At 45.9% G+C, this 25,778-nt stretch overlaps 1 protein-coding gene across 5 annotated transcripts in view; it reads right to left on the bottom strand.

Annotated features, from left to right (window-relative positions):
- Positions 1-25,778, bottom strand: part of TMEM241 (transmembrane protein 241) — a 123,867-nt gene that overhangs the window by 48,193 nt on the left and 49,896 nt on the right. For 4 of the 5 annotated variants that reach the window (XR_011462503.1, XR_011462504.1, XM_070361939.1 and 1 more), the window contains exons 6-12: positions 24,451-24,528; positions 21,081-21,106; positions 16,397-16,448; positions 13,890-13,938; positions 13,018-13,063; positions 9,895-9,930; positions 6,361-6,395 (exon numbers count right to left, since the gene is read on the bottom strand). Coding sequence is in view for 3 of the 5 variants with exons in the window: in XM_070361939.1 (XP_070218040.1) it covers positions 6,361-6,395; positions 9,895-9,930; positions 13,018-13,063; positions 13,890-13,938; positions 16,397-16,448; positions 21,081-21,106; positions 24,451-24,528 (322 nt within the window). In the remaining 2 variants the exon portion in view is untranslated. The remainder of the gene's footprint in view (positions 1-6,360; positions 6,396-9,894; positions 9,931-13,017; positions 13,064-13,889; positions 13,939-16,396; positions 16,449-21,080; positions 21,107-24,450; positions 24,529-25,778) is intronic. The other variant, XM_070361941.1, reaches the window with a different exon arrangement.

Genomic DNA, 25,778 nt, shown 5'->3' with positions numbered 1-25,778 from the left:
GAATTCACTCTAGCACTCGAGGGTCTCTGTCATCAGCACTGTCTTAATATATTAATAATAGTATGATATGCTGTGCTAAGTCGCTTTAGTAGTATCTGACTCTTTGCGACCCCATGGACTGTAGCCCACCAGGCTCCTCTGTCCATGGGATTCAGTCAAGAATACTGGAGTGGGTTGCCATGCCCTCCCCCAAGGGATCCTCCCAACCCAGGCATCGAACCTGCGTCTCTTCTTGTCTCCTGCACTGGCAGGCAGGTTCTTTACCACTAGAGCTACCTGGGAAGACCAAGTATGATGACAGTTATGACCCATTTAGTGAGAGCCTGCCCTGAGCAGGACTCTGTGCTAAAAGCTTTCCGTACATTGTTTTTTTCAATCCTTGTAACAATCTGTGAGGCTTTCTTATCCCCATTTCAACTGGAGCTCAGAGAAGTGAAGTGTCTGAGATTGCACAACTTTTGAACTCTGGAGCCAGAACATGGACCCTGGTCACTCCAAACCCTAAGATCTTTGCTCTTCACCAGGCAGCCACCTCTGCCTCAGCCAGACTATAGGACAAAAAGAATCTTTTTTTTTTTTTAAGATTTTTCTATTATTTTTTTTCTTATATCTAAAAAAGGATCATGAGTGTATGCCTCTGACATCTTTTCTCATTTTTGTGTTTTAATTACCAAAGAGAGCAGGGGCCAACGGCCATGCATACTCATTTTAGTTTAAGGTCCAAAGGGTACATTTATTTCTAGTGAAGTAAGTTCATTCTTTTAGTTCCACTTGGTGCAAGAGGAAAATCACACATATTGGCTGCTTCCCTCTCTGGAATTTGAACTTCGTCACAAACAAGAAGTCAGGAGATTAAAAAAGCAGAAAGCCTTCCAAAAATGTCCAGAGAAAAGGAATTAAGCATTTCCACGGCAGATAGCCTAATCCTTCCAAATCTCGGATTTCTGAGATTCTGGAGGCGCCAGGTCTTCAAGACCCCCAGGCTTGAGTCTGTCTCTCAGTTCTGGATGGTCTGGAGCCAGAAAGGCTAATTTTCCTGAGTATTCACAGCATGGCAGTGGCAGTGGAACATTCTTCATCACTTTTTCTTTTTTTAATTTTTTAATTAGAGGATAATTGCTTTACAATTGCTGTATTGGTTTCTGCCATACACTAACATGAATCAGCCATAGGAATACACATGTCCCCTCCCTCCTGAACCACCTCCTATCTCCCACCCCATCCCACCTCTCTGGGTTGTCACAGAGCACCAGATTTGAGTTCCCAGTGAACTTCCACTGGCTGGTACTAATGAACCTATTTGCAGGACAGCAACGGAGAGGCAGACACATAGAACAGACTTGTGGACAACGGGCGGGCGAAAGAGAGGGTGGGATGAATCGTGAGAGTAGCATTGAGACATGTACATTACCGTATGTAAAATTAGACCACTAAGCTTATTAACCAAGAGTTTCAGAACAAGAGACACAGTGCGTGCTACACTTCCTCAGCCTTACATGATCTCAAATGGTCCCTTCGCTGTTCATTTGAAACTATCACAAGATTGTTGATTGGCTATACCCCAATACAAAATGGTTTTGGTGTTAAAAAAAAAATTACATTTTTAAAAAATGATCTCAAATGACTCCACCATCAACTGGGAAAGAAAGGTGTGAATTCCATCTCTCTGGAGGGTTGCTTTTTTTCTACCGTAACTATCATGATTTTGTTTGGTTTGGTTGGTGCATATGTACCTGTGTTTAAAGTGAGAGGGTCTCCAAGGATCTGGTTTTCTTACGGCCCAGCAAAAGGCTAAGAATTTTGTTTCTCTTTATATTCGGCCCCACTGAACACCTCTGTCATCTACTTGAGACTTATTTGGGTGGAGGCACTTTGTAACCAACATCAGGCCCAGATGTGTAAAGCGCATGAAGAGCTCCACTGCTTCTGAAGGCCCTTTCCTTCCAGAAGAGACAGCCAGGGTAGCCTTGAGCATCCGGATCCTAGTGGGCGGCCCCAACCCCCTGCCAGGAGGGTGGAAGGATGTTCTCCGAGGCTTTGTTCTGTCTCTTTAGCGGCTGTTGGTTCTTGGCTTTTTCCCAACCTCCCTTTCAGAGTGAGGGAGACTGCAGTGCAGTCAGTGTGATCAGGAGGACTAGGCAGAAAGGAATACATTAAACGCAAACCTCATATTTCCCTGGGTGCTACCGCCTCACTCAGGGGAGGTGAACTGGGCTCCTGGTGCCCAGAACAGGGAGGTGGGGCAAGAGGAGATATTGACAGCCCAGCCCAAGCTGTGGAGGGATCTGCAGGGCAGTGGAGTGGTCATGAGTAGATAGGAAGGGAGGAAGATAAAGCAAAAAAATCACCATCCTAAGGAATTGACAAGTTACATAATAATCCTCACCCAAATCCTAAAAAATTGATCATATAAATTATTGAGAGCAAAAGAGAGCATAGCTGGCTCTTCTCGTTGAGCCACTTCTAAAACCTCCACACATTTGTCATGTTGATCCCATGAAGGTTTCTTCTGGAACCATCCTGTTCTTGACGAATCTATGATTCTACGATTCTATGATTATTCATCACTTGTATCCACTGTGTTAGGGCCATCTCTGACAAATAACAAGTGCTAGTCAACCAAGAGTATCCGGGAGACCTCAACACCTCCTGCTTTCCCTACAGAGAACGTTCCAAACACTTTCCCCTTGGCTCTGCGGGTCTTCAATCTCAAGTTTTGTGTTAGTCGCTCAGTTATGTCCAGCTCTTTGTGACCCCATGGACTGTAGCCCACCAGGCTCCGCTATCCACGGGATTCTTCAAAAAAGAATACTGGAGTGGGTTGCCATTTCCTTCTCCAGGGATCTCCCAATCCAGGGATGAAATCTGGGCATCCTGCATTGCAGGCAGATTCTTTATGGTCTGAGCCACCAGGGAAGCCAAATCAATCTCAAATTGACCCCTAATGCTTCCCCTCTGACTTTAGCTGGCCTCTTTTTTCACTTTAACAGAGAGGGTGCACACCAGCTTCTCAACTGTGCTACAAAGTTAGCCCTGAAGATCTTGCCGTATGTGGCTGGCTGGACCCAACCACATAACAACTAAACCCAGGAGCCTAAAAAAGGTGTGCTGCGGCTTCTAAGTCACTTCAGTCGTGTCCGACTCTGTGCGACCCCATAGATGGCAGCCCACCAGGCTCCGCCGTCCCTGGGATTCTCCAGGCAAGAACACTGGAGTGGGTTGCCATTTCCTTCTCCAATGCATGAAAGTGAAAAGTGAAAGTGAAGTCTCTCAGTCGTGTCCAACTCCTAGCGACCCCATGGACTGCAGCCTACCAGGCTCCTCCGTCCATGGGATTTTCCAGCCAAGAGTACTGGAGCGGGGTGCCATTGCCTTCTCCAAAAAAGGTGTAAGGGTGCTCAAAAGACAGCACTCCTTCACCGCTAGTGTAGAACACCCACTTTAAGCACAAAGTAAGTGGTCCAAGCGTTGTAAACTTGTCTTGTGGCATCAACACACAGCTTACACACCAAGGTCTGAGTTAAGCCTTCATCCTCATACTCCACGGTTAAAATTCTGCTGACTCTCTGAGGGAGTGAATCCCATCTCTCTGAAGATAATGGAGCATGAAATTGCTATAGTGAAAAGTGTGGCAATGATCTTATTACATCCAAGAACAATTGATATTTGAACAGCAGGAAAATTTCCTCTCACCACATTTTAGTCCTCAGAATCAGTGGGAAAGCAGAAGGTCAGTTCCAAGATGTAGTGAGTACTGTTGGCTTTATCTCAGTACTAGCAATAGACACCAGGTGACAAGGTCATTTCCGGTCAGATTCCTGCAAGTCCTCCTGCCCTTCTGTTTCTATGAAATGTTCTCTCTTGAAAATGCCACCGCAGAGGGACCTCACACAAAGAGGAAATGCAAACTTTCAAACAGAGGAAGGATTTCTTTTCCCTACTCTTATCTAAAATAGTCCCAGGGGAAGCAAGGTTCCAAGATTCTTGGAGCTTCTGCATGAACTGTGACTTTGAAAGGTTAGGAGACGTAGACCCCACTCACCAAGAAGCAAACCAAATGCCTGAAGGGGGAGAAGCATCAGGGTCTGCACCCAGGACACGGAGAACTGTCTACCTGGTCCCTACCTACCGCCCTGTCCCAGTGTGTCCCAAAGGTGTGTGTCAAAGCCGCACCATCTGCATCACAGGAAAGCTTATCCTTCCAGCTACTCAGGACTGAGTGAGGAGGGCAGCTCAGTCAAAAGCACTACTGAGAGGCCATCACCCACCTGGCAGAGCAGCTAACATAAGACAGACAACACCAAAGGCTGGTGAAGACACGGAGTAACCGGAAGTCTCATGCATTATTGTGCATGCTGCCATGCTAAGACACTTCAGTCATGTCTGACTCTTTGCAACCCTATGGATTGTAGCCTGCTAGGCTCCTCTGTCCTGGGGATTCTCCAAGCGAGAATACTGGAGAGGGTTTCCATGCCCTCCTCCAGGGGATCTTCCCACCCCAGGGATCGAACTTGCATCCTTTATGTCTCCTGCATTGGCAGGCGGGTTCTTTACCACTGGCTGCTGGGTGGGAGGTAAAATGGTACAAATGCTTTAGAAAATTGGCACTTTATTTCAAGGGTAAACATATGACTACTCTACAGAAATTCTACTCCTAGGTATTTATCCAAGAGGGCTGAAAATGTAAGTCTACAAAAAGTCTTTTATGAGAATGTTGATGGCAACTTTATTCATACTAATCTGGAACAATTCATGTGCACATCATCAGGTGAATGGATAAACAAAAGGTTCATACACTGGCACACTCGTCAACAATAAAGGGAACAGACTAGTGAGACATACAACAACCTGGATGAACCTCAACACTCTGCTGAACACAAGAGCCAGACACAAAAGAATCCTTCCTATGTGTTTCGATTTGTATGAGACTCTAAAATAGACAGAACTTATGTATGGTAACAGAAACCAGATCAATAGGGGCTTCTGGTGGTTGGTAAGAAGGGAGTGACTAGGAAAGGACATGAGGAGACTTTCTGGAGTGACAGATGTTTTTTATGTCTTGATAGAGGCGTGAGTTACATGGGTGTGTACCTTTGTCAAAATTGATCAAGCTGTACATTTACGAATATGCATTTCCTTTGCGTAAATCATATTTCAATTTTAAAATGTTTTGAAAGTACTACCAAATAATGAAGACACAAATGAAAAAAAGAAGAGGTAAGACAAAACCAAAAAGGATAAAGCCCTGTTTTAAAATGTCAGAAATTAACAGAAGGTATTCCCTGGCAGTCCAATGGTTAGGACTCAGCTTCCACTGCAAGGAGCACAGGTTCAATCCCTGGTTGGGGAACTAAGATCCCACAAGTGGTACAAAACGGCCAAAAGAAAAAAAGAAGGAAATTAACAGAGCTTTAAAAAAAAAAAAGAAAAAGACTGCACCCGTGGGTCCTGACTCTTACTGTGTCTTAATTGGTGCAGATATAAGGAGTCTTGAAAGCATTCTGGCTGACCCACACCCACTCTATGAGGTGGACATTTCACTTGGAAAGTGTAATAAGCAAGCAGGAAAGAATGAAGTGTCCCTCTGTCGTAAAAATGGGCTAGACTACCCATAGGGCTGGGTCCTATGAGAAAGCTAACACACTGGCAGGAATCGGAGCTGCTCAATCAGGGCAGTCCTCGGACACTTCTGGAGGAGAGGGAGTTTCTTCCCGTTTCACTTGCTTACATTTTGTAATTAACCTTATGGTCCTATGAGAACACATCACCAAGACCCATCAGAGGGTTTAGGTCAAGTGACCAGGCTTTATAAAACTGGGAAAAACTGATCTCCAAGGGATCTCCTAGATTCTGAGCTTCTATAATCTCGCACACCAAATTCCTACCTTAATATCTATCTGCCTTAATTATCTACTCTAACAAACCTGTGTGCTTTTTGAAGCAGTGGGCTGCTGTTTGAGCTGCACAAAGCTGTGCATTACACAACTTCGCTCGAAACAACTGCACTGTTTATATAGACCACAGTTTTATTTGTTACCATTTCACATAAAAGTAGGAGGAAATGGCAATCCACTCCAGTATTCCTGCCTGAAGAATCTCATGGACAGAGGAGCCTGGTGGGGGATACAGTCCATGGGTCGCAAAGCGTTGGACACCACTGAGAGACTGAGCGCATGCCCACATGCACATGGACAGTGAATTCCATGATGGAACATTAAGAGCAGTTTCAAGTATGTGGGCCATTCCTGACACCCTGGAAGGCAGCCACTTTCTCTTACAAAATTTCCCTCGGAGATTTAAGCAGGATCAGAGCACTGGGTCAGTGGGCAATGTAAGACAAACAAATAAACGAAATCTTACCTGTGGGGTGAGCTGCTAAAGCCAGGAGCACCACACTGAAAAAGAAACAGCAGACTAGTGAAGAAAGCTTCGCCAGCACTGAGAAAACAACACCCATTCTACTTGGAAATAGTGAGATTTGCCTAAAAGCAAATAATCTGCACTGAATGTTCTCATTCTGACGAAATCTAACTCATCAGGAAGAGTGTGAGAATGTCCTGAAATGTCTCAAGTTTTGGTAAAAGGGCTAGATCTCTTGTGATGATTCTGAGGGTCCACACTCTTCTCTGAGCATCAGCCATACCATGAATGATCACCATAGCCCGCTAATCTACAGAGTGTCCTTGTCAGCGAAACAAAGCAGACTCTAAATTACAAAGGGGCTGCAGCCTAAAAGCTAGCTGTTGAATGTGAGCTAAATTTACTTGTGAGCTAAATCACAAAATTAACTACAGAAGGAGTGGTAGATTTCCAAGAAACTAATCCACAGCATGACCCATGCCATTCACCCTGTGCCTGAAAACTTCCTGGACCAATCTGTAGTTGATGCTATAAGGGACGATGCAGGTCATACCTGTTTGGCTCTCTCCCATCTTCCTCTCTGGAAACCTGTCCCATCTCCCAGTGCCTGTCTACAAGCACCTTTGTGTGGCCCTAAGCCCACCTTCTATACCCTCTTCTGTCAAAACTCATGCTACCAGGCAGCTGGTTTAGTTGGAGGTAGGAATAAAACCTTGTATTCAAGTAGAACCAAGAATGTTTGTTTGTTTGTTTTAATGTTGGATGGCCTCACCCTGCAGACACATCTGAAGAGCCCAGTATCCCGGCTAGAATCTCTAAGGGAATAGTCTGGGCATCCATGGTTTTAATTTGTCATGGCTCCTGGAAGCTATAAAGTACCAGGGCTGAGAACCACTACCTCAGACCGCAGTTGGTGACACTACAGGGGAAGTAGAAGAGGCCAGTTTTACAAGGAAACCAGTGTGAGTTCAGCACTGCCCTGCCCTGCTCTTGAGTTACCTCCCAGCACCATTTCTGATTTTCTGACAGCTCCCAAAGGAGCAGCATCACAGAAAGAGGCGAGAAGAGAGGCGGGTCAGGACAAAGACCATGGAGAATAGCCACATTCTGGCCATTCAGAAGTTGTAGGTTTATAAGATAAGTGTTCACATGCAGCTGTAAAAAACATACACACCACAAACAAGACTGGAGCTTTTCTATCCTTTACACAGGCTGTCTGCTTGCTATCTCTTCTTTCTCCAGAAAGCACATACCCTCTACATACCCCATTATTCTAGCTCACTGGATCCCCTTCCACTTATAACTTCAGCAGCAGAAGTTATTGCTCTTATGGTAGGATGTGAAGGATCCCGTTTCCATCCCAAAATATCTCCCAGGGCCTGACATGGCATCCCAAATGCCATCATCAGGATCACCCCAAACGGTGACTCTAAAAGACAAGACTAGGGGGTAAAAATAAATCATTAAATAAAAGAGTTGGTTCTCTAGTCCACATCTGAAAATTTGTAAATGTAATGTCATGCCTTCCTAATTCCTACACTGTGATGGCCTTGAGATCAAGAACCATATTTTATTTATCTTTGGATCTCAAGTATTTAGCAGGGCCAGATACATAGCAGGTTCTCTCTGTGTTTTCAAACCAGCAGAGAGATCAATCCAGCAGGCAGAGGTCCAGACAGATCTGACTAACTGCAGATCTTTGGGTTTGGATGCTCAGGGCCTGTGGCAAATCGAATCTCAGCCCTGGTTTACCTTCTTCACTTGTACTGAAAAGAAGACTTAGAAACAGAATCAGCAGTCTGAGGCAGGAAGCCTTGAGCATCAGGTTCCCCGGCAGTGAAACCCTCACACAGGGGGAGAGGCAGAAGAACTAGCAGGTGGGGGTGGTCACAGTGGCTTGATTTTCCATCCCCTGAACCCTCTGCTGCTGCTCGACTTGGCTATAAGTTCTGGTCGGGGGGCGGGGGAAGAACTGTTTAAAGTGGTACAATGTCATGGAAACATTTCAAACACCAAGAGTCTTTCTGCATTTTCAGAAACATCTCTTGAAAAGGCAGCTGGTGGGTTTGTAGGTGGAGAATACAGCTCATGTCGAACATTTTAAGCTGAGTAACTTCCTCCAGAAATCCATGAGGCCAAAACTGATAGGGGCTTCCCTCATAGTTCAGTTGGTAAAGAATCTGCCTGCAATGCAGGAGACCCGGGTTCAATTCCTGGGTCGGGAAGATCCTCTGGAGAAGGAAATAGCAACCCACTCCAGCATTCTTCCCTGGAGAATCCCATGGATGGAGGAGCATAGTGGATTACAGTCCACGGGATTGCAAGAATAGGACACAACTTAGCGACTAAACCACCAAATGCTGAAAGGCACCTCTGTGAACTCAGTCCTCTGGACAGAATGCTGTTGCATTAGGCAAACTTGAGCTTCAGACAGCAAACCTCGTTGTTTCTTAGTTAGGTCCCGCAGGGTGCCCTGGGGACTCCCAGGATTCAAGAATGCTCCCAGGCCATTCTATTGAGTGGCTAAGCCTTATTCTATGCCTGTTTTGGGTCAAGGGTACAAAAGAATCCACATATTCAATGCACGCATGTGTGCTAAGTCGCTTTAGTCATGTCCAACTCTTTGTGACCCTATGGACTGTAGCCGCCAGGCTCCTCTGTCCCTGGGATTCTGCAGGCAAGAATACTGGAGTGGGTAGCCATGCCCTTCTCCAGGGAATCTTCCCAACCCAGGGATTGAGCCCTGGTCTCCTACAGCTCCTGCAGTGCAGGCAGATTCTTTACCACTGAGCTACCGAGAAAGCCCATATATTCAATATTACACTTGATTTATGACATTTAAATGTAATCTATTCAATACTATTCAATGCCACACTTAAATCTCATAAACCAAGCCTCAAACTTCATCTTACCTTAACAAAAACACCTTCAAAACAACCTGGAACTCCAAATTAAAGCAGAATTCTCAGAGTCCCTGGAGCTTCATGTCAGAAGGTGGCGTTGTGGGGAAGGTCCAGCCTCTGGCTCCCGACCCCCAAAGCACCCTCTTCTCTCCCCAAACCAGGCTCCATCCTGCACCCAAAGGACCTCATACATGTGTGTTGTGTGTGGACATCTCAGCCTGCGAGTCCATCCTCCACCCACAACCTTCCCGCTAAAATCCTTTCCTTGGACATCCACTGGGTCTAGGAATGAGTTAAGAAGATAGACTTTGGAATCCATTTTGGTAGGAAATCTCAGGGCCCAGTCTAGAAGAAAAGGTGTGGGTTCTTACCAGCCTTACAGACTCCAAAAGCCCTAGGGAGAGGCATAGCCCTCTGAAGTTTGAGGCTGGTTGGAAGCCCTGCTTGTCTGGCCTGAGGGCAGGATTACTGTTTCATTTCCTCAACTCTGATCGTCTCACCAATTATTTAGGTTGCCTTCCTGGCAGGCACATTGGCTCAGATCTCCCCAATCAAGATATTATTGAAAATAAAAACCCATTAGCTCTAGAAGAATATAAATTATTTTTTGAAATTTTAAATTATATTTTACCTGAATAGATAGTTTAAGTACTGCTGGTCAATGTCACTAAGGAATAAGAAAAAAAAAAAGATAAAAGATGAAATAATAGATATGTTTTATATATACAGAATAATAAATTTCCTCTATTAATAAATTATACCTATGTACAAGTTACATTTATAAACTATCAAGAAACAATACAAAGAGTACTTCATTTCCTGGCTCATTTTTGAAAACCATTTCCTAAGTTAGTACCATCACATGCAATTTCACTTTGGTTGATTATTTCCTTTGGGTACATCTGCAGTTTTAAAAGCTGTGTTGGGACTTCTGTGGTGGTCCAGTGGTTGAGACTCCACCCTTCCAATGCAGGGGGCGAGGGTTTGATCCCTTGTTGGGGAACTAAGATCCCACAGGCCACCAGGCTTGGCCAAAAAATAAAAAATAAAAAGAGTGTCAGCTCTCTCAGGCCATTGGACTGACTTCTAAGGCTACCATATTTGACAAGTAAAAATACAGCACATGCAAATAAATCTGAACTTCAGGTAAAGAATAATACTTTAGTAAAAATGTGTTCCAAATATTACATGAAACATACTTCAACTAAAAAAATTATTTGCTGAAATTCAAATTTAACTGGGTATCCTGTATATTATCTTAACAACTCTACCAACTTCTTGCTGCAAAAACACTTTATTCAAAGAAAATATGGTGCCCTAGGACCCATCACACACCCTCAGAGTATATACCACCTCCTCCCAGGAGTCAGTCCCTTCAGATCTTTCTCTGTAGGCCTCAGTTCAGTTCAGTTCAGTCATTCAGTCGTGTCCGACTCTTTGCGACCCCATGAATCACAGCACGCCAGGCCTCCCTGTCCATCACCAACTCCCGGAGTTCACTCAGACTCACGTCCATCGAGTTGGTGATGCCATCCAGCCATCTCATCCTCTGTCCTCCCCTTCTCCTCCTGTCCCCAATCCCTCCCAGCATCAGAGTCTTTTCCAATGAGTCAACTCTTCGCATGAAGCAGCCAAAGTACTGGAGTTTCAGCTTTAGCATCATTCCTTCCAAAGAAATCCCAGGACTGATGTCCTTCAGAATGGACTGGTTGGATCTCCTTGCAGTCCAAGGGACTCCCAAGAGTCTTCTCTAACACCACAGTTCAAAAGCATCAGTTCTTCGGCGCTCAGCTTTCTTCACAGTCCAACTCTCACATCCATATACAACTACTGGAAAAACCATAGCCTTGACTAGATGGACCTTTGTTGGCAAAGTAATGTCTCTGCTTTTCAATATGCTGTCTAGGTTGGTCATAACTTTCCTTCCAAGGAGTAAGTGTCTTTTAATTTCATGGCTGCAATCATCATCTGCAGTGATTTTGGAACCCCCAAAAATAAAGTCTGACACTGTTTCCACTGTTTCCCCATCTATTTCCCATGAAGTGATGGGACCGGATGCCATGATCTTCTTTTTCTGAATGTTGAGCTTTAAGCCAACTTTTTCACTCTCCTCTTTCACTTTCATCAAGAGGCTTTTTAGTTCCTCTTCACTTTCTGCCATAAAGGTGGTGTCATCTGCATATCTGAGGTTATTGATATTTCTCCCAGCAATCTTGAGTCCAGCTTGTGCTTCTTCCAGCCCAGCGTTTCTCATGATGTACTCTGTATGTAAGTTAAATAAGCAGGGTGACAATATACAGCCTTGACATATTCCTATTCCTATTTGGAACCAGTCTGTTGTTCCATGTCCAGTTCCAACTGTTGCTTCCTGACCTGCATACAGGTTTCTCAAGAGGCAGGTCAGGTGGTCTGGTATTCCCATCTCTTGAAGAATTTTCCACAGTTTATTGTGATCCACACAGTCAAAGGCTTTGACGTAGTCAACAAAGCAGAAATAGATGTTTTTCTGGAACTCTCTTGCTTTTTCAATGATCCAGTGGATGTTGGCAATTTGATCTTTGGTTCCTCTGCCTTTTCTAAAACCAGGTTGAACATCTGGAAGTTCACGGTTCACGTATTGCTGAAGCCCGGCTTGGAGAATTTTGAGCATTACTTTACTAGCGTGTGAGATGAGCGCAATTGTGCAGTAGTTTGAGCATTCTTTGGCATTGCCTTTCTTTGGGATTGGAATGAAAACTGACCTCACCCGGCCCCAAAACCCAGCTGATCACTAGGGGGCTTTGACCTGGCAGCTCCAGTCTGACCGAGGCCTGAATTCTCATCTTTTTCATTTATATTCAGCAATTGTGCCACTGACTGCTTTCAACAAAGGCTTCATTTTACCTCAGAACAGAGCTAGTGATGGGAGGGACTTCTGGGTCTAGTTTGGAAGGGGCTGGAGAAGCAAGAAAAAGACTTGTGCTTCTGAGCTACAAGAAGTGAACTGGGGCCCAAGGAGGCCAGTCACATAATTTTTGACAAAATGTCATCTAAACAGCTGCCCTGAGGGAAGAGGAGAGACTTCCAGGCTCTTCGCATATGGCTGGCGGCTGGCACATTTCAGCTCCTGGTGGACCCAAACTGCTGCCCTCCCCCTATCCTGGACTTTCATTGTCTCTCTGATGGAAGAAGCTCACAACCCCATGGGTCTCCCCCTTTCCTTTAGTGAAACATTAACTTACCAGACTTCAAAAGTTCCCTGGCGTCAGAGTGAGTAAGAATTCGCCTGCCAATGCAGTGGACATGGGTTCAATCCCTGGTCTCAGAAGACTCTACATGCCACGGAGCAACTAAGCCCTTGAGCCACAACTACTGAGCCCGAGTGCTGCAACTACTGAAGCCCGTGTGCTTAGAGCCTGTGGGCCTCAACACGAGGAGCCAGGGCAATGAGAAGCCCGTGTGCTGCAACTAGAGAAAGCTGGTGAGTAGTAACCAAGACCCATTGCAAACAAAAAAATTTTAATTAATTAATTATAAAATATATGTGTTTAAGTCACTCAGTCACGTCCAATTCTGCAACCCTATGGACTGTAGCCCACCAGACTGCTCTGTCCATGGGATTCTCCAGGCAAGAATACTAGCCATTCCCTTCTCCAGGGGATCTTCCCAATCCAGGGATCGAACCCTGGTCTCCTGCATTGCAGGCAGATTCTTTACCATTTGAGCCACCAGGGAAGCTCCATAAAATATATACATGTATTTTTTTTAAGTTTACCTTAACTTGTTGAGTTTCTGGGATTTCTGTAGTATCTTATAAGCCCCTGGAGAGGAAGCAACAGGAGTCACTCGCACAGGGAATTCTTCAGGGGGCATGAATCCTCAGGGAAAAGGGCCTCTCTTCCCTGCAAGGGTTACCCGCAGCCCACAGAGGGTGACCAACAGCACTCTGGAGGACTTCAAGGATGTGCATCTGGTAATCCCCCAGATGATGCAGTTCACAGAGAAAGGGCTGGGCCAGTGAGGCTCATGGTCCACAGAAGGACACAGTTAACATCTGGTGATCCCCCAGATGATGCAGTTCACAGAGAAAGGGCTGGGCCAGTGAGGCTCATGGTCCACAGAAGGACACAGTTAACGGGAGGCCTGGGTTTCCTCCGATGGTGCCATGAGAAACATCACTGGATTTCTGAACTGTGTGTCACAAAGTCAGGGCACTGTTTTCCCTCTAAGAGAGGAAACATTGGTTTGAAATAAAGTAGATGGTCCTTTTATTTCACCCACTTTTTTTTTTAAGTGTACTGCTGAAAGAGAATTTTTATGGACACAAACTTCTGGATATGGAATTCTCGCCACCATTTTTTAGAGAAGGAGCTAGCACTGCACAAGTGGATCTGAGGAAATGGACCCTAGGCCCTGGTGAGTTAGTAACATTTGTCATGAGAAAGAGGAGACTCTATGGGAACTGGAACCATTTCGGGAAAACTCCAAAATAGGAAAATCAAACCAGAAAAAAAATGCCCATTTAATTTTAACCTTGACATCTTGGATTTAATCTTCCTATTGTCTGGGATCACTAAAAAGTGGATACATGATGAGGTCTAAATAATAAGTCTCAATTGTTTAAGTAAGAATTCTTAAAAAACTTACCTACACAGAGTAAGTGAATTACAGCCCAGAAATATCCATCTGGATCAAACTGTAACACAGGGTTTAAAAAAAAAAAAAAGGATGTAAGTACAGACAAACAGAATCCAGAGTGGCGATTTTAAATGCCAATGCACAGCACCAGGCACGGTGCCAGACAGGACTCTGGGACCTTGGGCCAGACCCTCCTTACTCCTCACCCAGCTGCCTACTCGACGTCTTCCTAACAGGGCTCTCTGCCTCCAGCATCTCTTTCCCCACCCCCAACACTCCCCAGCACTGCATCTTTAAAAGGCAGATCCAAGGGGCTTCCCTGGTGACTCAGTGTTAAAGAATCTGGCTGCTACTGCAGGAGACACGGGTTCAATACCTGGTCTGGGAAGATCCCACATGCCACAGAGCAACTAAGCCCCTAGGCCACAACTATTGAGCCTGCGCTCTAGAGCTCAAAAGCTGCAACTACTGAGAAGATGTGTCAAAACTCCTGAAACCCCCAAGCACCCTAAGCCGTGCTCAACAACAGGAGAAGCCACCGTAATGAGAAGCCCACGCACCACAAATACAGAGTAGCCCCTGCTCTCCACAACTAGGGAAAGCCCAGGCAGCAACAAAAACCCAGCACAGCCAAACATAAATAAATAAAGGAATCATTGTTTTTTTTTTTTTTTAAAGGCAGATCAGATGGTGTCACCTATTGCTTAAAATCATCCAACAGTCCCCCAGTGGCTTCAGGATGAAATCCAAACACAAGGCACCCAAGAACCCCCATGACAAGCCCCTGTCAACCCAAGCAGTCCCATCCACTGCCCATCCCCTCTCCAGAGAAAGAGAGCTTGGACTTCCCCAGCCAACTTGGCCAAGGGGCACTCCCTCCTCTTCTTCCCTTCCTTACTTTTTCCATTTATCTCACCTGATACATTCCATTCAGCTTATGATCTGCCTCTGTCTCCACCCTCCATGAGATGGTCAAGTCCAAGAAGGCAGGAATCAGCCCAGGGGCACACACATGGTGGATGTGCCATGAAGCTGAGTCACAGGGCACGCTCAGGACACCTCCACGATTCCGGCCGCCCCTGCCTTCTTCTCCTGGTTCACTCCTCCTCACCCTTCAAGATTTAGGTCCAGAGACTTCCCTGGTGGCCAGTGGTTAAGAATTCACCTCCCCATGCAGGGGGTGTGGGCTCGATCTCTGGTCAGGGAACTAAGATCCCACATGCCATGGGGCCACTAAACCCAAGCACCCCAGCTACTGAGCCCATGTGCTCTACACCCCACGCCACAAGTAGAGCGAGAACTCCACGAGCCACAGCTAGAGAGAAGCCCCAAGCACTGCCACGAAGAGCAGGCAAATAAATAAAGATTTAGGTCCAGTCAACAGAGCCTGGCTCCAGCATCAGAAAGATCTGGGTTAAATTCTAAAATCTCCACTTACTTGTTAGCTGGTGACCTTTTGGGTCTCACTATTCTTTAACTACAAAATGGAGACAATAATAGCTGCTACCCTTGTGGAATTATTGTTGAGATTAAATAAAATAAGGCACTAAAGCATTGGCCCAGAGCCTGGCACCCAGCAAGCTCAATATAATCGTCAGCTCTTCCTCCTCTGAGCCTCCAAGTCTTCCCAGGCGCCTGGCAGGATCCCACCCCGCCCCGGACAGAGCCCTGGCCTCCCCGGGTTATAATTATCTGTTCATTGTCTGCCCCCTCCCCTCTGCTCTGACTAGACTCCGGCTTCTGCCCGGACGACGGCAATTTCTCTTTGTGCCCCCAGAGCCTGGCTTGGTGCCTAACACTTGATGGGGATTTAATCAATGCTGGGGAAAGAAAGAAGGGAAAAAAGACCCAGGAATGAGATGACTCCTGGAGGTGGGGGTGGGTCCTCAGTGCCTAAGAAAGAAAAACTCAGGAAAACAAAGTGAAAATCACTGTGTAAGATAAGGCCCTTGGGATGAGAAAGTGAAAATGTTAGTCGGTCAGTCATGTCCGACTCTTCGAGACCCCATGGACAACAGCTTGTCAAGCTCCTCTGCCCATGGGATTTTTCCAGGCAAGAATACTGGAATGGGCTGCCATTGCCTCCTCCAGGGGATCTTTTCAACCAAAGGATCGAACCTGCGTCTCCCATGTCTCCTGCATTGGTGGCAGATTCCTTACTCGCTGAGCCATTGGGAAGCCCCCTTGGGATAAGAGGGGAAAATCAATTTTGCCTCGGTGTGTGGGTCATTTGGGCTCGCAGGTCCTCCTAGCTGGTTCAGAGGGTGGACTGCCCCCATCACAGCACCCAGAGGTCTGAGCTCTGTGGGCCACCCTGCCACACACAGAGAGGTGAAGACCTGAGGGGAGGTGCTGGCCTGGCCAGTGGATCCCCTAGGCCCTGCCTGAAGTTTGCTTTTACATGTCTTTGCACAGGCCGGGGTCATACTGCTTCTCAAAGGAAGGACTCGGAAATTCTGCTCATCCAGGCAGGCTTCAGAGATACTTGAAGGCAAAGTGAGTCTACCTGAACTTACCTGCGAGTCGTTAAAGGGCAGGCACCCGGCAGCGGCCAGGAGGAAGAGGGCGCTGTGGAGAGGAGGTGAAAGACACAGTTTTACTGTCCAACATGAAGGGCGTCCCGGAGAGGGTGGAGGTGGAAATACACCCACTGGAGCTCGGGTGAAGCAGAGATCCTGGGAGACCACACCCAGCTGCCCTGCTCATCCTCTGAGCACCACATTATCTGTCTAGTTTTCAGTTGCGTGCTCTGCTGACACCAGACAGCTCCTTCTCTGGGGCTCAGTGAGCCATCTTCCCAGAGAGAAGCATTTGCAGGATATGTATAAAACCACAGCTGGCTCACTCGAGAACAACAGTGTATATATAGGAACTTCCCTGGTGGCCCAGTGGCTAAGAGTCTGTGCTTCCAATGCAGGGAGCATGGGTTGGATGGCTGATTGAGGAACTAAGATCCCACATGCCACATGTCGAGGCAAAAAAAAAAAAAAAAAAAGTGTACATAAAAGGAGATTTTTTTAAAACTACCAATCCCGACAAATACACTAGTAGAAAACTGGCCAGTGAAAGTGTTAGTCGCTCAGTGCTGTCCAACTCTTTGCAACTCCATGGACTACAGCCCACCAGGCTTCTCTGTCCAAGGGATTCTCCAGGCAAGCACACTGGAGTGCACTGCCATGCCCTCCTCCAGGGGATCTTCCCAACCCAGGGATTGAACCCAGGTCTCCCACATTGCAGGCAGGTTCTTTACCATCTGAACCACCAGGGAAGTGGAAAATGTGGCGAGGCAGACTACAGTTTTGCTGCTTACCAATAAGAAAACACCGTGGAAAGCACATTACAATCTTATCAACTTACTGAAATAATCAAACTTAACATCTCCAGTAGTGGGACAGATCAATATCATGTGCCTCCTGATATGATGCACTGAGAAGGGTACAGTATCACTCATATGGTAGTATGCACGACCTTAAACTGAATCTCAGGGAAATGCTGAGACAAACCCAAATTCAGGGACAGTTCACAAAACAATGGGGTTACATGATTCAAAAATCTGAAGGCGATGAAAGGCAATAAAAAGCCGAGGAACTGTTCCAGATTAAAGGTTATAGTAAAAAAAAAAAAAAAGATTAGGAAGAGACATGGCATCTTTGAGGGAGGTGAATACTACAAAAGAAAATGTCAGGATAATTGACCAAATTTGAACACTGACTCAATATTACATAACAGAATTATATGAGACATTAATTTTCTAAATGTAATCATTGCACTGTGGTTATACAAGAGATTATTATCTTTAGGAGACACACTTTGAAGTATTTAGGGGTAGAGTCATAATCCCTGCAACATATCCTCAAATGGTTCAGAAAAAATAAGAGTAAGAATAATTATATGTATAATTATATAATAATTATATATATTTTGTGTGATACATATATTGTTGTTGAGTCACTAACTCATGTCCGACTCTTTTGTGACCCCGTGGACTGCAGTCTACCAAGCTCCTCTGGCCATGGAATTCTCCAGGCAAGAATACTGGAGTGGGTAGCCATTTCCTTTTCCAGGGTATTTTCCTGGCCCAGGGATTGAACCTGCATCTCCTGCATTGGCTGAGGCGCTTTACTGCTGAGCCACCATGTGCACAGAGAGAGAGAGAAAGAAAGCAAATACAAAAAATGTTACCAATGAGTGAAACTAAATAAAAGGTATATGGGATTCATTGTAATACTCCTGCAACTTTTCTACCAGTTTAAACTTTTTTCCCAAATAAGGGAATTCCTTGGTGGTCAGTGGTTAGGACTCCAACTACTTTTACTGCCAAGGGCCCAGGTTCAATCCTTGGTCAGGAAACTATGATCCTGCAAGCTGTTGGCACAGCCAAATAGTAATAATAATTAAAAATTTCAGTAGAAAAAAATCTCTTACACATACCAAAATATTTATGGATGTAACCCTACAGAGCCTGTGATTTGCTGAAATGAGACGCTGGGTGCAGGCTTAAGTTGAAACTGCTGAATCTCAGAGACGAGTCTATAGAAATTCATTTTACTATTTTTTTATTCATATATACATATAATGAGAAATTGCCATCATAAAGGCTTTTTTAAAAAAAATTCTTGCACAAAAAAGTAACATTGCCAATCACAGGTATTTTCAAATTTTCTCATTCATTACAAAGTCGATTTGGAGTTATTTTTTGACTTAGAAATAAATGGTTTTTATGTGGTATTTGGGTTTCCTATACCAAAATACAGGAGAAGGCAATGGCACCCCACTCCAGTACTCTTGCCTGGAAAATCCCATGGATGGAGGAGCCTGGTAGGCTGCAGTCCATGGGGTCGAGAAGAGTCAGACACGACTGAGCGACTTCACTTTCACTTTTCACTTTCTTACATTGGAGAAGGAAACGGCAACCCACTCCAGTATTCTTGCCTGGAGAATCCCAGGGACAAGGGAGCCTGGTGGGCTGCCATCTATGGGGTTGCACAGGGTTGGACACGACTGAAGTGACTTAGCAGTAGCACCAACAGCAACAGCAGCATACCAAAATACCTTGCTCTCTATCTTGTCCCAGTCATTCTCTCCTCCTAAAGGAAGGCAGCAGAAAACACAAAACCCACATATCACATGCTCTTTCCCCCTCTTTCCATTTATGAGGCAATAGCATATTTAGAATTGGGTCCCTTCTGACCATTACATCAGGTGGCAAACAGCAAAAGGTCAAGGACATGAACAGGGGCAGTGAATACAGCATTTTCACCGTTAGGGGATTTTAGCGTGGGACATCTCACACCTATATATATTCTATGCATACTCAGTCGCTTCAGTCGTGTCCAACTCTTTGCAACCCCATGGGCTGTAATCCACCAGACTACTCTGTCCTTGGGATTCTCCAGGTAAGAATACTGGAATGGGTTGCCATGCCCTCCTCCAGGAGATTTCCCAACCCAGGGATTGAACCCACATCTCCTGTGTCTCCTTGCATTGCAGGTGGATTCTTTACCCACTGCGCCACCTGGCAAGCCATATATTCTGTACACGTATTGAATTCTGTATTACTTACATATATATGTAATACACGACAACAGGCTCTTCATAACTTAAGTACACTGGCAATAGTGATGCTAATCAGTTCTGTCCACACACCGTTCCCCCGAGTCCTCAATGGTGTCGTGACACACACGTGTACCCAACAGACTAGCCTGGCCAGCCCAGCCCGGAACAGGAGGACGGGCACAGGGGAAGCCTCGGAGCTGGGGCCTCAAGGCCTTGGGAAGGGCAGGATGACACGGCAGAGGTTCTCCACTCCAGCCCACCCACTCCTACAGTCTGGTCAACTTTCGAGGCACACACACAAATGACCTCAAGAAGACTCCCTGGCACCCGACTGCAGAGCAACTCAGAGGCCAGGGTAAGGCGAGGGGAGGGAGGCTCACAGGGAGGCTTCCTGCGACTGCACGTGAACAGACAGGTTGCAGGTGGGGGGAGAGGCAGACCCTCAACGGCTTCAGTGTCTGCCTGCAGTGAACAGAAGGCTGTGGAGCGACAGTCCCCATTCTTTATGGCACAAGGGACCGGTTTCATGGAAGACAGTTTTTCCATGGACCAGGGTATGGGGATGGTTTCGGGACGATTCTAGCATATTGCAGTTACTGTGCGTTTTATTGCTATTATTATTACATCGGTCCCACCTCAGATCATCAGGCATTAGATCCTGGAGGTTGGGGACCCCTGCTTCCGATGCAAGACACTTCACCATCCACAATGAGTGTTAGAGCTCTCAAACAGACAGGCCCTTGGGACTGAGGGGAGAAGGGGGTCAGCCAGGTGTGGGATAGCCCAGGTTCCCACCAAACTTGGCCTTGAGCAACACCTGATTCCACCAGGCATCCATGAATGGGTTTTAATGCCTCTTTTTAACACCTGCTAATCTCTTAAACAAGAGGATGAGTCCTGACTGTGGGGTTTTTTTTTCCTTCTTCAAGTAGCAGCTTGTAATAAAGGCAAAAAAAAGGAGATTGGATAAAAGCCCAGAAATAGCTGAAATAAAAAGGCCCAAATCCATGCATCAAAGCATTTCTGCTGATTTTCTATCTATAGGACTGAGGACTGAACTTCGCAGCTACTGCCAAGGAGACAGGAAGTCATCAGAGAATGAGGCACTGAGATCAGAATTTGTACAACAGGGGGCACAGGGATGGGTTGGGGGGGGCGGGTCACTGTTCATGTTTCAACTGGAGACACTGAGAAATGGAGGGGTGTGCAGCCTGTCCACGGCCATGGTGCCGTGTGACCCAAGACCACGACTCAGATCCCTGGATGCACAGGTCAGTGCTTTTTCCACCGTGGGAATTCTTAAAAACTCAATAAACTGCAAACCTTATTTTTAAAACTTTAAGTTGTTTCCATTTTTCCACTTTCATTTTTCATCAGTATTGCGCAACTCAGCAAAATTCTGGGCATCGGTGGTTGAAACCTAGCACGGGTTGTTTTCCCCTTAGAAATAAAATATTTCAGAAAAAAAAAAGGAAGTAGATTTTTGAATAAGACATGAAATAGGGATATACGAGTGTTTGTAAGAAATTCCTCTGTTAACTCTCAAGTATGAATCATCAACAGACGGTTTCTGATCAGAGTTTAAAATCAGGTTAAATCTTCTATTTTAGAGGTTTGTGGACCTGGGTTTTTTTTTAAACTTACCTACAAATCTTTGGAGGAGAAGTTTTCTGTATGAAAATAAAAAGACAGCATTAATCTTAAAAAAAATTTTTTTTTGTTCTCCTTAAAAGAAAATATTTAGATCAAGAGGCACATAAATTATGAATAAGTTTGTTGGGGTCTTAACAAGTTGCCGCACTTCAGTATTTATTGAGGCTTTTTCTGCTTGGACCAAATGAAGGATGACTCAGAGGTCCAGAGGTGAGTCACTTCTGGATGAGTAGTTTTACCACTCTCACCATTAGAACTCTGTTTACCCACAAAAAAGCACAATGCCGCCGCGCCCAAGCCTTCAAATATCTCACGCGCCATGAAAAGGAGACAGAAATCGATGTATCCTGTGCAGGAAAAGCAATCAGGCTCTGGTTCAACTTCTATTCCACTCTGTCTCTTTAAATTTTCCTTTCATTAATCCAGCTCTGACTCTGAGCAGCGCTATAAATTCTCTGGTATGATGTGTAAATTAGGAAACAGAAAAAAAGGACCAGGGACATTTGATTCCACCCCTAGAGAGAAGGAAAAGAGGGCAGATTGGGGAAATTGGAACTTGGCGTTTAAAGCTCCCTGAAATGAAGAAACAAAGAAATTCTAACACAGACTTCACCTTTATTACTTCCTTTTTTTATTACTTTAAGGGAATTAGGCCTTGGCACTTGGGAAGAAATCTCTAGCAGGGAGAAGCATAGATTTTTCTACATTTGATAAGGAAAATGGCCAGGTAAGAGTTTATTTCTGTACATTTCAAAAGGATTACTTTGCTAGTTGAGGACAAACTACAGTTTTGGGATTTTTTCCTTCCTTCGGCTCAAAGTGTGAAGTATGACCATATTATTCAAAAGTGAAGCACGGCTTCCCTGGTGGCTCAGAGGTAAAGAGTCCATCTGCCAGTGGAGGAGACAGGGGTTCAATCCCTGATCCGGGAAGATCCAACGTACAGGGGAGGAACTAACGATTGAGTCTGTGCTTTAGAGCCCGGGAGCTGCAACTGCTGAAGCCCTCGAGTCCTAGTGTCTGTGCTTCCCAACAGGAGAAGGAACTGCAATGAGAAGTCCGTGCACTGGAACTAGAGAGTCGCCGTCGCTCTCCACAGCTAGAGAAAAGGTCAGAGCAAAGCAGACCCAGCACAGGTAAAATTAAATAAATAAGTCATACTGTAACAGTGACACGCTTAAAAGGTACGAACTTCCACTTATTCTAAAATGAGCAAGTGCTGACGATGTAATGTACAGCACAGTGCCTATAGTTAACAACAGTCTATTGCCTATTTTGGAAGTTGTTAAGAGAGTAGATCTTAAAATTCTCATCACAAGGAAAAACAATGTTGTAACTATGCATGGTGACAGATGTTAACTAGAGTTACTGTGGTGATCATTTCAAAATATACACATTGAATCATTATCCTGAACACCTGAAATGAATATAATTTTGTCTTTCAAGTATATCTCAATTTTTTTTTTTAAAGAAGGTAAAGCACTGGCAAGAGAATTTTGTGACCTGCTGTGAAGGCTCTCCTAAGTTTTCACGTGTGACTAAATCACCCGGTTGGTACTTGTTTAACGAACGCGAGACGTCTGTGTACAGAGCAGTGGCTCCCGTCTTTAGCTCCTTTGTTCCCTCTCATCTTTGTGGAACCCGCCTCAGCAGTCCAAAAGGCGAAGCGGACCTGGACTCCACTGCCCCCTGGTGGACACTCGAATCCCTTCGGCCCCAGAAGGATGGCACACAGACGTGACCCGGCTCCCACCTGAATAACTGCCGGCAACTTGGGAAAGCCTGTCACTAACAGATTCTGAGCTAAACATAGCCGACATCTCCAAAGTTTGGAGGAAGAGTAGGAATGAAGATGAGAATGAAAGGGATGCTCAGGACTTCTCTGGCGGTCCAACAGTTAAGACTCCGAGCTTCCAATGCAGGGGCGTGCACCCACGTAAGTGCTCAGTGGCTCAGTCATGTCTTTAAGAGCAGAAACTATGTCTCTTGTTCATGACTGTAGACCCAGGGCCTGGCAGGGCAGCCACACACCCAGGGATGTAGAAATATTCACAGAGTGAATGGGGCGGGGTGTGAGAAGAGGTTTCCTGACAGATCAGAGGAGAGAAACATCAAGATATGGTCTAGGAAAACGGAGAAGTTTAGCTGTGGCTGAAATTTCTAAAGCCAGACAGATGGACGGGGCCCAGGTGGTGAAGGGCTTTGCATGCCTCCAGGTAGGTTCTGGGCAGTCCTGAAGAGCTGTATGTGGGGGAACATGATCCGATCTGTGTGTCAGAAAGGTCCCTTGGAGTGTGTGGAGTGGCCTTGGGCACAGGAAGGCCGCCTCTCTTCCCGGCATGCCTATAAAAAGTGTGTTGCCTGAATGACCCACTAGCCTCTCTCGAGTTTAAGAGTTCCAAAATTTTGATGGAAGTCATTTGAAACAGGCAGATATTAGAAAAAAGAGGCACCAACCTAAAAGCACCACTGGGCATCCCTGGTGGCTCAGTAGTGAAAAATCTGCCTGTCAGTGCAGGAGACAGGGATTCAATCCCTGATCCAGGAAGATCACGTGGAACAACTGAGCCCACGCTCCACGACTATTGGTCCTGTGCTCTAGAGCCTGGGAGCCACAACTACTGAAGCCCTAGGGCCTGTGCCCCGCAACAGGAGAAGTCATCGCAATGAGAAGCCTGGGCACCGCAACTAGCGAAGAGCCTCACAGAAACAAAGACCCACACAGCCAAAGATCAAATAAAATTATTAAAAAATAAAACTCCCGCTCATAATATTAAAAATCATAGCTCATGAGTACCAAGCACCTACTGTGTGCCAGAAAGTGTTGGGAGCACCAAGCAGTTGCTAGGGTCCTCCTGCAACTCTTGGGTGAGTGACATTTCTCTCCCCTTTGCACAGATGGAGGCCCAGAAGGTGAGGGAAGCTAGCTGTTCAGGTGGTGGAAGGCAGAGCTGGGGTGAGGAAGAAAAGTTTTCCCCAGGGTGGGCTAAAGCTCCCAGCACCCTATGGGAAGCTTGCCATCAATTTCCTCGTGGTGCTGGGATGCGGTGGGGTAATGCCCATTCCCCACCCCACCCCCCAGGCCCACAGGCATTTCTACCTCAGCCCCCCAAGCCCTGGTTCATCGCTGGCCTGGAGGTGAGTTCCGTTCAGACCCATAAGCATCCCCATGTATGCTGGGTGACCTGAAGGGATGTCGAAACCGTGGTCCTTGAAATTAATTAATGACCACCATCAGGCAGCCTTGACTGGAAACAGATGGCAGGAAAAAGGCAGGCTCTAACCTGGGCAGTACATAAAAAGCATGTCTTTGAAATTTCAAGCAAGGGAAGTGAAACTAGCCTTTTGCGTAATCATTTACCTCTTTCCGAAAACACTTCTGGTGCCCACAGATGATAACTTCGGCTGCATTATGCAAAGTGAGAAACACAGGAATGGCCTGAAAGAAAACAAAGGAATAAGCATGAAAATATTTCTTTGATCTCATAATTAACATAATTCTTGATGTCTGCTTCAAAATAAAAGATCTGTGGAAACTGCTGGCATTCACATAGCTACTCCTCTCCAGCAAAAACTCTTCTGCGTGGATCAGCACTCTTGTTGCTGGCTTGATACTCGGTAGGTGTAGAGACTCCCTTCCTATGGGTTTTCTCATCACTTATTAAGCACTTACTGTGTGTCGGGCACCGTGCCAGGTGTAGGGGACACATCCTGTGAACAGCTGCACACGTAACAGATAGGCTGTCTCTCTAGAGGTGAGAGCTCTGACCAGATGCACAGAAAGGCATAACCAACCCAGCGTGGGCAGAGCACGCCTTCTTGAGGAAATGAAGCCCAAAGTCTAAACAGGAACAGAATGATGAACTAGAATGAGCCCAGCAAAAAGAGACAAGGTGGGAGAGGGCTGGAGGCAGAGGAGCACACGAGAGTCCAGAGGATCAAGGCAGCCCACTTTCTCGGGGAACTGGGGGGAGTTGAGTGGGGTGGAAATAGTGTGGAAGGGGGAAGTGGGGGAAGGGAAGGTGAGGCAATAATCATATCAAGGAGTCAGGATCATCCTGAGGACCAGAGGAGATGCTAAAGGGTTTAAAGCCCAAGTGACATGATTGCATCTGCATGTTTATAGGAACTTGGGCTGCTGGGTGCAGGAGAAGAGACAGAGATGATTACGGAAGTTTAGTGGTGTGGCAGATTGAAAATCGACCCTCAAAACTCTAGCCGCAGGACTTCTATCGTGGTCCAGTGACTAAGACTCTGTGCTCCCAATGCAGGGGACCTGGGTTCAATTCCTGGTCAGAGAACCAGATCCCATATGGCACAACTAAGGATCCTGCATACCGCAACGAAGATTGAGGAGGCTGTGTGCTGCAACTAAGACCCAGCACAGTTGCATACATACTAAAACGTATCACTTCAGTTCAGTTCAGTTGCTCAGTCGTGTCCGACTCTTTGCGACCCCATAAATCACGGCACACCAGGCCTCCCTGTACATGACCAACTCCCGGAGTTCACTCAAACTCATGTCCTTGAGTCGGTGATGCTATCCAGCCATCTCATCCTCTGTCGTACCCTTCTCCTCCTGCCCCCAATCCCTCCCAGCATCAGGGTCTTTTCCAATGAGTCAACTCTTTACATGAGGTAGCCAAAGTATTGGAGTTTCAGCTTTAGCATCAGTCCTTCCAATGAACA

Source organism: Bos mutus, chromosome 24 (assembly GCF_027580195.1).
Source record: "Bos mutus isolate GX-2022 chromosome 24, NWIPB_WYAK_1.1, whole genome shotgun sequence".
Taxonomy (NCBI): Eukaryota; Metazoa; Chordata; class Mammalia; order Artiodactyla; family Bovidae; genus Bos; species Bos mutus.
Note: the sequence above shows the minus strand (reverse complement) of the source record. Positions and strands in the feature narration are given on the sequence as shown.